The 15,131-nt window shown below is 34.1% G+C and overlaps 1 protein-coding gene across 2 annotated transcripts in view; it reads right to left on the bottom strand.

Moving 5' to 3' along the window:
• CCNYL1 (cyclin Y like 1) overlaps positions 1 to 15,131 on the bottom strand; it is a 77,984-nt gene that overhangs the window by 13,649 nt on the left and 49,204 nt on the right. For both annotated transcript variants that reach the window (XM_072617407.1, XM_072617406.1), the window contains 3 exons: positions 14,946 to 15,046; positions 9,524 to 9,559; positions 8,269 to 8,320 (listed from right to left, as the gene is read on the bottom strand). In XM_072617407.1, the coding sequence (XP_072473508.1) occupies positions 8,269 to 8,320; positions 9,524 to 9,559; positions 14,946 to 15,046 (189 nt within the window). The remainder of the gene's footprint in view (positions 1 to 8,268; positions 8,321 to 9,523; positions 9,560 to 14,945; positions 15,047 to 15,131) is intronic.

The following is a 15,131-nucleotide window of genomic DNA, read 5'->3' as shown; positions in this document are numbered from 1 at the left end:
CTCAATGATAGGAATAATGTTCTGAGTCCCAGGAAAAATCACAGAAGGTAGCCAAATTTACTTGGTATGTTTCTATCCATTAGACACTTTATATCCTCCGCTTGTCCGCTGTTGCCTCTTTTCCTGCCATCTCATTTCACTCTGGTCATCATATTCCTAGGTCTTCTCCATACTCCAAAACTATTTTCCAAGGGCTCAAGGATTTGGGTTTGCATTTGAATAAAAAAGCTCCTTAGTTGAACAGATTTCTCATTCAATTTAACAGGCATTTATTACAAGCCTTTTATTATTTATTAGTGGCAAAAAAGAAAAAATGACTCCTTTGGGGAATGGGAAGGCTGAAATATACTAAGTAAACAGGTGAGTAAATGCAAAACACTCAAGATATGAGACAGCATGGAATAACCAGGACATTAAGAAAAGCTTGCCCACAGAAGGTGAACCTGAGGGGTGGGTGAGGACAAAGTACTTTCCAACTAAGGTGAACAGTGTGTGCAAAGGCATAGATAGGAGAAGAAACACAAAGTTAGGGAACAGCAAGCAGAACAATTTGGCTGGAACACAGTGAGTGAATAGAAGTTGATATAAACTAAATCTAGAAAAATGAACTCAAGTCAGATTGTGACAAATTTTAATTTTAATCTGTTAAGTTTATATTTTATCTTAACGGTAAATAAGGAGTCACTGAACACTGAATTGGTGGAATGGCAGAACAGGAAGCATTAGTGAGTCACCAGGAGTTTCTTGCCTATTCTTGCTCCCTGCTCCCTTTCTGCATTTTGCTGGAGTAAAAAGGTCATAATTAGTAATGCTTAGAGACTACTTGGGTCCACTGCAGACTATTCAAAACTACAACCAACAATCATCAGTGCCCAGAAAGTCTCCCACATCTTTTAAGGAAAGTCATTTCACAGGACCTTAGCTGCTTCATTTGTAAAAGAGGAGGGGGAAGAGATCAGATGATTTTGTAGTCACATATCAACAGACCTAGAAGAGGTATTTTTTATCGGGGGACCCTTGTAATTCCCATGATTCATGCTTCAGTGATTATGACTTTCTTTATTTAAATTGATTTCTCTTCTTTATTTGCTATGGAGTTCGCAAAGTCCTGTGGCATTTTCCAGAGTAGGGGAAAAAGTCTTCCTATAATGATTAAGGCGGCAGGACTCCTAATGTTGGTGAACTCCAGTTTCTTCCCTCTCACCTTACTTCCTAGCTTTCTAAACTAAAAGAATTCTGTCACCCTTCAAAAGTGGAGTCACAGGAATCAGTCAAGTATGAAATAGGGTACAGTGGAGAGTATGGAATTGGAAGAAAAGGAGTTAAAATCTTGGTCCTGTACTCACTATTTGCCCTTGAAAATGTTTCTTAACCTTCTGGGGGCCTTAGTTTTCTCATCTGTAAAAATTAGGGGGCTGGCCTAGATGACCTACATCTATGATCCTATGACCTGTATGGAAGGTTCCCTTGGAGTCCTAAATTTATGAACCTATTTACAGATGCCAACTAGTGAAAGCTCCCTGGCAAACTTGATAATTATTTTTTAAAATACAGAAACTTTGTTATGACTCTTTAACATTAAACAAATTAACCACCACATAATGGGTTTTATATATCCCATTAAAACTTTTACTGCTCTCTCCAACTGATACCCATGAATTATAAAAGTCTTAATTGAATCAACTTTCTATATCAACACTTTACTTGCTTAAAGGAGCTACACAGCACCAGGAACAACTGAAACAGTTTAACCTTACTAGTTAAAATTCAAACTAAAAATACATATTGTCAGCTCAACTTTGTATTCTTTTCCTATACTTATGGGATTAGTATCAACTATATTTCAGTCTCTAAAACCTTACTAAGACATTTTTATACATTAATAACTTTTGGAGTTTCTTTACAATAGATTTTTGCTCCCATTTATTCAGATTCAAAATCTTTGAACTTCAAATCAACAAGAATTTAATACTAACTATGCATTCTGCTGCTATTAGGAACCATGTGAAACAGCTATATATGAAAAGTATGCCCCTCGAGGAGCATACCAGGTCAGGAAATATGATTAACATAAAAAAAAGAACGGTTTCTGTGGTACTAAGAACAAAAGATGTTTAAAGAAAGTTACCAAGTGTCAAATGTCAGGTGAATAATGTTGCATAAGAAATATTGTTAGACTTAAATAGGGCTCTGAAGGATAGATTAGATATGGAGAGACAAAGTGACAGCCAGAGGGAGAAAGAATGAATAAAGACATAGCAAGACTTATATATGGGGGCAATGAAGACACTGGATTTGCTGCAATATAAAAGGGAACATTAAGGAATAGTGGACAGTGGCTGGAGGCAGCAGGGTGGCGCAGTACATAATGGGGACTCAGACACTTACTAGCTGTGGGGGCCTGGGCAAGTCACTAACTTCTCTAAGCTTCGGTTTTCTCATCTGTAAAATGGAGATGAAAATAATAGCACCTACACCTCAGTGTTGTCTGAGTATCAAATGGAAATGTATGTACTTTGTTAAGCTGCAAATGCTATATAAATGCTGGCTATTATCTTCATTATTAATTCAATATTCTTTCAAGACATTTTGAAGGAAGAAACATAGGTTGGTCACACTAAATATAAGGAAGATTAGTTCCTACACTTCAAGTCTGGGAAAAACGTTAACAACGGACAAAAACCAGACCTACATGCACATCATATAATCCTTCCAAATGACTTATCTTAGATTTTGCTAAATGAAAAAGGAAATAAAACTAAACACACAAATAGCATGGTCCAGACAAAGTTTTAAATGTGGCTTAGTTGGATCTCATGGCCAAGCTACTGCCTATGTTTTATGAAGTGATACTAATCATAATCTTCCACCATCCACCTCCAGAGTGTTTTACTAATGAGTTGACATTCTAAACTAGTATTATTCTCAGCTTCTTTCTCTCTCCACTTTATAAAGATATCAAATGTTTGCGGGCTAAGGAAATTTCTGGATTTTTTCCCTGTCATCTTTTGTGGCAACTGCTTTATACTGGTTACATTTTTCCAGAAAACAGTGACTGAGTAAATCCTGTGAATCTCAATATCCTCATTTACTAAACAGACAAAATATTTCATGGATTGTTATGACAATAAAGAGATTACTGGAAAGTGCTTTGTAATAGTAAAATAATAAATAAACATAAGCTATTACTATTACTATTTACCCCAAATCTATTTCAAAGCAGTAGACATTAAATTCAGCATTAAACAAATAGATACATCACCCTGGGAGGTGAGGTGGGTGTAATAAGTGAGGCAGAGTAGATCTAGAGCCCTATTTGGAATTAGGAAGACTTGGATTAAAATCCTACTTCTGGTACTGAGCGTTGGTTTCTCCATCTAGGCATCTCACATGAGAATGTATAAAAAGGGCTTTGCAAAAGCCCTTTCACAGCACCACAGAAATGGTATTTATTGTACCCAAGTAGTTTGGACAGCAATCAAACCCTATTCTTATATGGAAGTGACCTTAGGTTCTTGAAGTTCATAAGCCAATAAAGCACCTAACTGATGAGACTTACAATGCTAAGTTAGGTTAGTGACCCATCGAGTCATCCAAGGAGCAGCACAAGTTCATTAATACATGGTAAAGGCTTTAAGCAGTGAGGCTTCAGGTATGTCTGTGAAGAGAAGGCTTACTGATAAAATCAGAGATCATTAAAGTATAAAATTATTTTTCAGAGACCTAAGTAACCATGTTCTTTTACAAAGTCAACCGAAAGATAGTGTAGTACTACACTCAACTTTCTAATACTCATTTCACATACTGGCTACTGGAGCTTTGTAACCAAGTAAAAAACAGGAGAACTTCAAGTATGAATGAAATGAAAAGAATTAGGAGAAAATCATCTACTTCTGTAGTTATAACAAAATACTATAAAACTAAATGACAAGTGTCTCTTTAATTTACATATGCACATAATTTCAAGGGTATAAAATCAATCAGCCATTACATAGAACCAAGGTTTCTGGTCAACCTTAACATACAAAAACTATTTTCTCATAATGATCAATAGAGAAAAGAATCTAGCTTGGACCAAAAAAAAAAAGAGGGGGCAGGGAAGGGAACTTCATTTACATAACATCTTACATAAGAGATGTGTTCCAAATTTCTTTTTCTACTTTTCCTAAATTGATTTTTCTCATATTTAGGTAATGAATGAAATCATAATTTTCTTGAAAGGTTTTTAATCATAACTTTGCTGGCTGGGCCATACAACCATCTTTTAATTTCTACCACCTGATAATGATCTGTAAGAGGCAACAGGGAGCTCAGTTCAGGGCAGTTATTGCTCCTCCCACCGCCATCCCCCCTTTTAAAAAGATATAGAAGACAGATAAGGATAAAGAAGAGGGCTCTCTTGATGACATCTTTCTTCTTGCACCATTGGCAACATCTTTCTTTTATGGGATAATTCCAAATAATTGGCCAGATGGTCTTAAAAGGAGCCTTAATTTCAATTTAGCAACAAGAAAAACAAGTATTCCTTTAATGAAGGAAGAGAAAAAGGTGTGTGTGTGGTGAGGGAAGAGGGAGAAAGAGAGGGAGGGAGGGAGACAGAGAGGGAGGGGGAGAGGGGAAGAGAGAGAGAGACAGAGGGAGAGAGACAGAGAGAGAGAGACAGAGAGAGAGAGAGACAAGAGACAGAGAGACAGGGAGACAGGGAGACAGGGAGACAGAGAGACAGAGAGACAGAGAGACAGAGAGACAGAGAGACAGAGACAGGGAGAGAAAAAGAGAAGAGTACATAGCCATATGCACTCCAGAGTTTCATTTAGAGTACTAGAGCTACTAGTATAACTATGATTCCTATAGTAAAATAATGAAAACAAACTTATTAGAAATAGAGATCAAATAGTTTTCAGCACTGACATTTATAAAAACTCACTCTTTTTAGCTTAGTAATGAGTATTTATGCCTATTAAATTTCATCTTATTTTTGTTCCACTATTCCAGCCAGTATGAATTTTCTGGATGCCTATTCTGTTAGCCAATATATTAACCAATTCCCTTTGTTTCATGCCATTTACACACTGACAAATACACAATTCACTGATAAAATTTTAAAAGCAAAATGGGCAAGGATAGCTCTCTCCCTGGGTATACTCCACTAGAGATCTATCAATGATTACTCGAGCTCTCTCTATGGCATTAATCTTTCCTTGTCCAGTAATCTTTCCCTTGGTCCACAATCACATTTCTCCCGTTCCTGAGAAAAACCTTTACTGAACCCAGGTAAGTTCTCTATCAACCAACTTACTTCTTCCCTTAAAAAATTTATTACCTACACCAACTGCTTCCATTGTCTTACTACCTATTCTCCTAAATTCACCAAAAACTGGTTTCTGTCTTTTTCAACTCCATAAGAATTACTTTCTCAAAGGTGACCAATCGCTTTATTTGATCTCATCTTTCCTGACCTCTTTGGTCAAGGATTCTTTGTTTCAACTCATCACCTAGTTAAGGAAAAGGCATTTAATAATAAAACAGCCAATGAAGGAAAAGGGGGAATTTTCAGGGTACAGTTAAAATGCAAGTATATCAGAGCTGCTACTATAATTAGAATTCTTACAGTAAGGGTTGTCAAATAATTAAAACTAATTTTACCTTTAGAAGGGCATTAGGGATCCAACAGTTTTCAGAAATTTATAAAACTCATGCACATATCAAATGGAAAACTTTAGAAAGTCTTACACAACTTTCTCTTCCTCTAAACTGCCAAACTAAAAAGAAATGTATAATTAAGTGTGACTAAATTGATTTAAACTAGTCTTTAAGTATGATGGAATAAACTGAGTAAAGGATATAAATATATGGAAATTCAATTCTCGTCAGTGTTTTATAAATATATTACAATATAGAAAGTAAGCATTTAGACTGAGGGTCCCAAATTTTCTTCAGAAAGTTATATCTTTTGGAAAAAAAAAAGATCATCTCAGCTGAAGCATAAGGCAGACAACATTCAATTGATGTCTTAGGTGGGTAAACCTGCTTTCAATTCAAAATAACTAAAATTTTTCTCATACAGTAGTAATCCACTCTCAATTGCAAAGGAAAAAAAATGACATATTACATGTTTCTGGGACAGAAAGTACATGCTACAGATCAAGCTGTGGAAAAACAATGGGAATGGTTATGATGGGGAAAGTAGCACCATTCCCTTGACTCTCATGAATTCTGCAAGTGTTAATGCCTTAAAGGGAAGACCCTTCTTAACACAAACATTCCCAAGTAGAAATAACAATTCAACAACCATTTATTAATCTTCTGCTATGCGCAAAGCACTGGTATTAGGCCCTAAAGACAGAGATAAAAAGGTGACAATTTCAGCATTCAATCTCTTGAGACATACAATTTGTCTCAATACAATACATTTCAAAGACTGCAAGTATTTGAAAAAAAAAGTTTGGTTACTATAATCATATATTTATTACTAAATGATCTTCCACAGAAACAAATGTCTAATTAAATTTTAGTCTAGGAAAAGTTAGGGGCTGGAAAAAACATGACTAGGCTTTTAGTGTTAATGTTTTCCTCCTTGAGTTGTATTACTTCACCTACTTAGAATAAAAATATTTAATTTGCTGTTCTGGTTAAGAAACACCACACAAATAAATTTTTAAAAGTCAAGAACAGCAATGTCATTTTGAAAATTAAGCTCCTTTATTTCTTCTGGTAACCAAGGTCAATTCAATATTAAAGAAACAATATATAAGAATGACACAAGACAATGCCAGGCTCAGATAACCTAAAGTTTACCAACACAGATTTCTTGAATCTCTGCCTAAGAGATGATTTTCTTTTCCATTAACTTGTCTGTGATATTAAGAGACACTAAAAATTTTCTTCTTAGTAATTCCAAGGGATTTCAATTTATCAGTGCCCTCAACACAAACAGCAACTTCTAGTATATTTTCAAAAGCTTTTTGTACATCAAAGAAATGCCACTGTAAACTGTTTGAGCCTTTGATAGTCTATTTATACTCATTCTAAATGGTTTCTTCATTCATTTCCCTTTACTATTAGACATCCAAATAATCTTCTTATGCTGCTTTCACTTATCATGGAGTTGGTCTGCTTAAACAGTCCACTGAAAGTGGGGGTATACAATGCAAATGTACCACCTTAAAAATAATATTTTATAATAAGTCCTTGCAAAAAGCTTTTTTATTATTAAAGCCTTTAATTATTATTATATTAATTATTATTATTAATTTAATTATTATTAAAGACTATTATTAAAGCCCCATTAAATTAATTGCCTATGATCAACCACTCTTATGCTCTCTTAATATTGTGATAATGTTCAGCTTTCTATCCTTAAAATTTAGTGTGGAAATTTTCTCAAAAAGTCAATGAAGTAAAAAAAAAAAAAACTGCAGACAAAGCTAGACCACAGACTTGTATGACCAGATTTTTAATCCATGGATCAACGTACAAGAAGATATTTCTGATTTACCATCAAGTGACTTAACTGTGATTTCAATATGTTGGATTTCACTGTAGGAATTTAATTCAAGAGGTATCTTACTATTCTGGATTTGACAGATTAATTATTTTGACTAAAACTCTGACTAAAACTGCCATCATGGCAGGGTCAAGAAGGAGAAGTGAAATAGAATCAGCTTTTTCATATACTAATTCTTAAGTCTCTTACTAATAATCTACCTAAACGTCTTTCTAAACTACTAGAGAGAATACCACTAGTTTAATGACATTTCTATTATATAAAAATGCAATGTTTTCTAATATGCCATATACTATTTTTTAAATGGCTTACCAAAAATATCAACTTTACCTCATATGTAAACTTTTAAAAGGTGAGGTTTTTTTCAACTGATTTTGCCAAACAGAGCATGTTTAGGCTCTTCCTTGTTACTTAACTAAACATGTTTATATTCTGAAAGTTTTCATAAGCATAAAGTAAAAAAAATGTCGTAGGTCTCCTTGGTATTTTCTAATCTGATTCATTAAGTACTCACCATGGGCCACTATTACCTAAAGGGTCAACAATGATTCTTATCTTGTGCTATTTCAGATAATCAATCATTTCATGTACATGAATTTGATCAGAACAGGTAGAAGATTATCAAGTTAGAGTTATAGAAAATTAACTGTGATCTCCTAATCAAGAATTTTTTTTCTTGAAGTGATTTTTAAAATGCAAACCAGATAAAAGAAAAAAAAAACACGATTTTATACGAAAAAACCTCAGGAAAAGACACTTACTGTGAGTGGATGTGATTTCTCATCAAAAATATCCAAGGATCTATCTGAATCTCTATAAAACAAGAGCATGCATTTTTTTTTAAACTAATTCAGGAATATAGTTACCAACTTAGTAAATTATCTGCCATTGGGGGTGGGAGGAAGCTTAAAATTTAACATGGTTAACAGCACATATATATGGTTTTGTAAACTGTCTTTCTGGATTCTAGCATTATGTTTTTCCTCTATTCTCTTTGAGACTTAAAGCCTCAAAGTATTCAGAATAAAAGATTATGAGATTTGCCAATGCTGCCTCTAAATATTTAACTCTCTTTAATGGGCAATAACCATTAAGTATTAAACCAAAACCATGATCCTATAATTTTGTTAACCTAAAGCTTAGACCCTACAATTGAGTTTTTCTGTTAAACAATTCACATATTACTTTAAAAAAAACTTTAGTATCACTCCCAACTGCAAAATACAGTAGAATGTGTAGTAAAGATGTCATCTTTTCTTTTTCCTAAAGAATTTTTAGAAGCTCTAAAATACATGACCCATTTAGGGATTTCTTTCCATTTCCCCCTTACCAGCTTTTGTTACACCATTGTTCTTACTTATATCCAGGTGAAACAATTTTGTCCATACTTGATATTCACTGACATAAAGAAACCTTTCCCCCTCTTCTCTGAGGTAAAGAGGGCAATGCTTGATGATGACCGCTGATTGAGGCATTGAAAGGTTAAGGGAATTGCCCACAAAGCCAGTACCTATTAGATTAGGCAGGACTTGTTCCCAGATCTGACCAGTTACCTCCTTATCCACCAAGGCAAACTACTTCTGAGTCAATACGGTATTTAAAAAAAATTTTTTTAAGACAGGTACTCATTTGAAGCTTTGCCTCACCAATTCATGTGTCTACTGAATTCATAATTACTAATTAACTGCAACTAAGTTAACAGGCTCTTAAAATAAATGAAATGAGAAAACATGTATTAAATTTATAATCATCTTCTTTGTCTTTTCTTTCCCTATTTCTGACTGTAATGAACACGTCATAGGCATAGCATCTCTGTAAATACTTAAGGTCAGCACGCCAAAGGCAAAACTAGAAATGATTCCCTCCCTCTTCAGTGCTATAAGAAAACCTTTTAGAAACTGAGATTCTCACAGAGCTAGCTTTAATTATTTCCATAAAACTAAATTTGCCTAAAAATGAACCAGACACATGCAAAGTGACAACTTGTAATAACCATACAGTTTTAAAAGAGCTCACCTGTTTTTTATGTGGTAGTATATTGCTAACGTCACACTGTGGAGGAAAAAGATAGTTTTATAGCAACAGATTTCATTACTTTTCTTGGCTGGATATCTCTTCTTTGCAATACATTTATTTTAAATGATCGTGAAATTCTAGGTGTCTGAATACTTTAACTCAAAAGCATACCCACATTGACAGTTTTCTTGTGTATCTGGCTTATACAGGAAAAAAATATAAATACTTAAAAAAATCCCACTGTTAAGACTACATAGAATTGTTATACATAAATGCTGAAAATTCCTCATTTCATGTGCTTTATGTCTACATTATGAGGGCTATATCAAAATGAATAGCCACTATACTTCAGTTAAACACTGAAAAATTACCCTTCCCTCACTACCAAACCAGCTCCCCAAGAATTTTCATGTTATCTACCATTAGATAGCAAGTAAAATAATATTTACTAAATAAAGTAATTTAAAATTCAATTTTTATAATTAGAAAATATCTGAATGAGTTCAATATAGAAGATGGTAACTATTACGAGGTTTGTAGTGATAAATGAAGCATATACTGCAAAATGTAAATTTATAGCAAGCATTCAACAAATTATTGTGAAAGAAGATTTGAATGGAAAAAGGAGTTCTAGGAAGTCTTTTAGCTGCTATTTTAGTCTGGATAAACTTGTCTACTAAAGCATAAAATAAAATTATTTTCATCCATTAATTTTTATTAACAACCACTGACACATCTGCCATGTGATCATGAAATCTAAAAGAAAGCCTAATCAGAACCGGGAGGAAAGCACAAATTTAAAAAAAAATCATCGGCTTAAATTAAGAAAAGCAGTTACTACTTTTAAAAATGTGATAATTTAACATATATACAATAGTGTCTCCTCAGGGAGCTATTTTAAAGAACAGATAATACTAGTTTTCTGAAGGGATACTTGTAAATGCGCTTAAGCAGAGTTTAGTGTTTAAACATCCTTCCTGAAATCCCAATTACAGTAATTAGTTTGCTCAGCAAAGTCTTTTTTATAGGCAGTTTGAATTACTTTAAAAATAGTGGAATCTAGATTTATAGAACTTTACTGTACTAAAACTAGGCATTTAAATATAATTTAAAATTCTATGAAAAAATAGCAAACTAACCTAAAAAGGCTTTTTTAGACTCATGAGGGAAGCAGCTGAATCTCAGGGAGAAAGTGTGTCATCATTCCTTCATTTTCTTATCCCTGATCAACTATCCCACTAATTTCAATAAACCTATGAACACATCTTTACTGAGTGACTCCTACGAGGCATGACAATGGAAGACTGCTAGCTATACTACTACCACCACTACCACTACTACCACCACTACCACCCACCACTACTACTACTACTACTGATGCTACTACTAAGAAGGAAAAGAGTATTCTTCTGAAATAATATAATCTGAGATTGGTAAATTATAAATACTCCCACAAGATCAATTACTAAACTTCTCAGGTTCATAATACTGAAAAAGAAAGTTATTATGAGAATCTATCAAGATTCTGAAGTATAGATTTCTATTCTAGAAGATATATATTTATAGATAATGTTTGTTATGCCTTGTATCCAGTCTAGGACAACAATGCACAAGATTTCTAGAACTGGGAAGCAAGAGATCATTCCAAAGAATTATATTTCCTAGTTTGTAATTCAGCAGTCTGTCCTAGGCACTAAAAGTATTTAATGGCTATGCCTCACACAATCTCTTAATATTATATATTTCTTAAAGTTTAGAAGGTTGTTTTGAAATGCTATTCTCTTCTTATTCATACACTTCCTTTCTGAGAAGGATATTACAGGACAAGCAAACAATCTCCACACAATGAAATGTTACACTAGGAATTTTGAATCACCTTCTATTAAACCACTGAGATGACTATTTCACAACACTTTATTCCAGTTATTTCAGTGTATGATGCCAAAACAAAATACAATTCAGGTTTAGCATGTATCTTATTTAGAAACAAGAGTTAAATGTGATCTATTTTGAATTACTTAGATATAGGTTTTTTGTATGATGTTAATCTTCAATGTTTGGAGCAGGTGTTCTTAACTTTTCTGTAACACTGACCTCTTTCTTTGGCAGTCTAGTGAACCCCTATAGACCATTTCTCAGAATAATGTTTTTTAAATGTACAAAAGACATAGAATTACATGGAAAACTAATTATGTTGAAATATAGTTATCAAAAATATTTCTTTTTAAAAACTACTGAATTTATTGACCCCAGGTAAAAATACTCTCTATTCAACAGTGGGAAGTCTATTTTAAGTTTTGGAATCCTTGCTTCTGACAGTTAATACTAATCCTGTTAAAAAAAAAGGTTGGTATGGAATACTCTTACTGGGTAGAAAACAGAAAATAATTCAGTTTGCAGACAACTCCCACCTTTTGGTCATACAACACTGGAGTGTCCTAATATAGTAAAAACCAAAACAGTCCTGTGTGAGAAATGGGCTAGGAGTCAAGCATGCTGGGTGCTAGTTTGGCCTCTTTCTTACCCAAGCAGCTGCATGACCTTAGCCCACATGACACATCCCCTAACCTCAATTGCCAACTATGCAAAACAGGGTAACTGAACTAGACTTCTAGGGTTCCTTCCAGCTCTGAAATTGATGTCTGGTTTTTCTAGAGCATATCCAAATGAGCAGGATAACATTTAAGCCCTTAAAAAAACACCTACTTAAATAAGTTGGGTTGTTGGTTGTTGTTCTTCATCTTCAAAGAAGACAAAAATGACATCACCATTGTAAAGTGAAATTTCAGTGTGTCCAACTGTGGCTGATCAGACCAATACAAACTCGGGATGCTCTACCACAGGTTGGGCACAGATAGTCCATACGAATATTTGGGGTGGATATCCCAAATTTGCACATCCTGCATTTATTTTGTGCTGTCTCAATTCTGTTTTGCTCAAAGAGCACAACACCTTTTCTTATGTGGGCATGCCATGCTGAGCAGTCCTGTGCCAGTGTCTCCCATGTTGCACAGTCAAATCCAAAATAAGTAGTCACTAAGCAAAATTGGGAAGCAATGGCCCTCTGAGGGCTGTGTATCTCCAGAAGCTACACTGCATACCAAGTTTAAATCAAGTGAAGGAGAAACATCAAAGACTTCTGAAAAAAAATAACTACTTGCAAAATAGAAAATTGGATTATAATCCTTTAGTTTCTTTACTGGAAAGTCCCTCAAACTACTGATAAGAGAGAACTCACAAAGATGATTAATATTTCCCCTCTCCCAAATCAGGCCAGAAGTTGTCTTGGCAACATTTTTTAAAAAAAGAATCCTGATGAGTCTTTTCAAATAGCTTAAGAACATTAAACACTAAGTACTCTGATTATTGAAGATATAAAATTCTACATAGTCTAGGTGAGGAAATAGCAAAAGCTCTTACCTGTATTCTATTTACTCTCAGCAGGACAGAAGAAGGAAGTTAATAAAGGAAACAACTCAACATCACTGAGAAAATTTTAAAAGCTAGCTTACCAATAACATCTTCAAGGAACAATACATTTTATTTTCTCCAAGCAATGGTCTTTGGAAATATTTTCAATAGTTTGCTAAAATCACTCTTTGAAGAATTACTAATCCTCATGCCTTCATCTAAGATTTTAAAGAAGGCTGAAAGTAATTTTTTTCCTATCTTATTTATTCTGAGAATTTTATTGTGATGTCCCCAAAGGAAACAGGCTGTGCACCTTAATAATTATTCCCCACCTGAAATCACTCTTCTAATTATTTTTTTCCCATACTAATCAGCTGTGATGACAAAGAACAAGTATTCTACTTTTGGTTCTAAACATTAGCAAAGTAAAAGAAAATTAAAACACCATTCATGGCATCAGTTCTTGTTACTAAAAGAAATTTTATTCCAAGCTTTTCGTGTGGCTTCAGACTCAGTACTACGTACTGTGACTGTAAGGCTTTGTACCCAAGCATGCAAACACTGATAATAGAGAATAATCTCCTAAGAGTTTCAATAAATCAGAATATATTTTTTTCTGCAGTATTTTTTTTTAAACCACTAAGGTTTTACAAACTGCCACCCATTTATGGCTTTTTTAAACATCAGAATTTAGTTCTTTACTACAGAAACAATAAGGGCTTTATTCAACATCTATGACATAGTATGGATTTAATTCAATAGTATCTTAAAGTTCGGAGGGGAGGTCTGTTATGGTCATTACGTATGTGTGCACACATGCAAATGTACACATGTGGGCATGTAGTGATGGATTTAAGAAAATTCATGGAAGGCATAAGGGATATTTGGACAGGGGAATCTCCTGGATAATTTTACACTTTTGGCTTCCAGCAACTTGGAAAGAGTTTATTCTTTTCCCCCTGTAACTATGAAAATGAGATCCAGATGTTCTCTAACCTTAAGGAATTCTAATATATGTAGAATAAACTACAAATCTGAAGGTACTTTCAGCTATGAGACTAAACTGCAGCAAGAACAGAAGGTGAGGCATGGCATAGAGTATTCTATGTTACTCTGTACCTGGAGTTCTCATTCAGTGTTCAGGTGAGGATAACACATCAAATGGAAAACTTTCTCTGAGAGGATTCTTCTCTATGCCCTGGGAATTTAAAGGTTAAAAAGTCTGCTAAAGTATCTGTGGCTGAATACTTGGAATAGGTTTCCTTCATACATAGTTTTCAGAACCAGAACAATCACACTTTCTATGAGAACATCATTACAGTGAATGACTATAGTTGCATTTTCTTATTTTCATTTACTCTTTTGAGCATTTTTTTCCAAGAAAAAAAATTATGCTCTACTTAGGTCTAAATAGAGATAGAGGGAAAAATAAAGTCCCAGTTGAACAACCTTAGAAATATGAACGGTTAACACCACAAATTTATTTTTTCAAAACAGAAAGATGATAATAGGAAGCCAATTTTTAAAAATCCCCAAGTTTCAACTGACACATAAAATGCACCATAAATTCAATGATATGTATTGCAAGTAGGGGTACAAGCCATCCCTCCCAAAAGCGGCCTGGAAAGGAATGCTAAGCCGCTTCAGTCCTTTACAAAAAATGAATAGACAAGCTTATCTAGAAATTCTCTATTTTAAAATCAAAACCTCTTTCTCCTCACTTTTCCCAATGCTTGAGTGACTTAATATAAGGAATCAAATAAAATATTTTTCTGTGACATCTTATTTAGTTTTTTCCTTCGCTCATATGGCATAGGATATAAATATGAATCTCATATTAAGGTCTGGAAAATCAATCTAGAAGCTGAAACCAGTCTCTGGGAAACAAGCTACTGAGGGTCAATTCACTGAGTAAAAATGATGACTTGAGCTCAAAGGGTTTCCAGATTTGCTTTTAGCATAAAGAAAGAGTGGTCTGTCACTCAACCTTTGGCACTTTAATTGTACTTACCACTTGATTGTGCTTCTAAGATTAGGCTGGCTGACTGTGCTGTCATCTATAAATATTGTTGAGCACGAACTATACTTTTTAGTGAGCTGCCCTGGAGACAACTGAAGGGGAAAGGGAAACAAAGAGAAAACAGCATGGTAATTTTTTAAAGATAAATTTTCCCCCCAGAGATTAAAACTTCAAAAC

This window comes from Notamacropus eugenii, chromosome 6 (assembly GCF_028372415.1).
Source record: "Notamacropus eugenii isolate mMacEug1 chromosome 6, mMacEug1.pri_v2, whole genome shotgun sequence".
Classification (NCBI taxonomy): domain Eukaryota; kingdom Metazoa; phylum Chordata; class Mammalia; order Diprotodontia; family Macropodidae; genus Notamacropus; species Notamacropus eugenii.
This window is presented reverse-complemented; position numbering and strand designations above follow the sequence as displayed.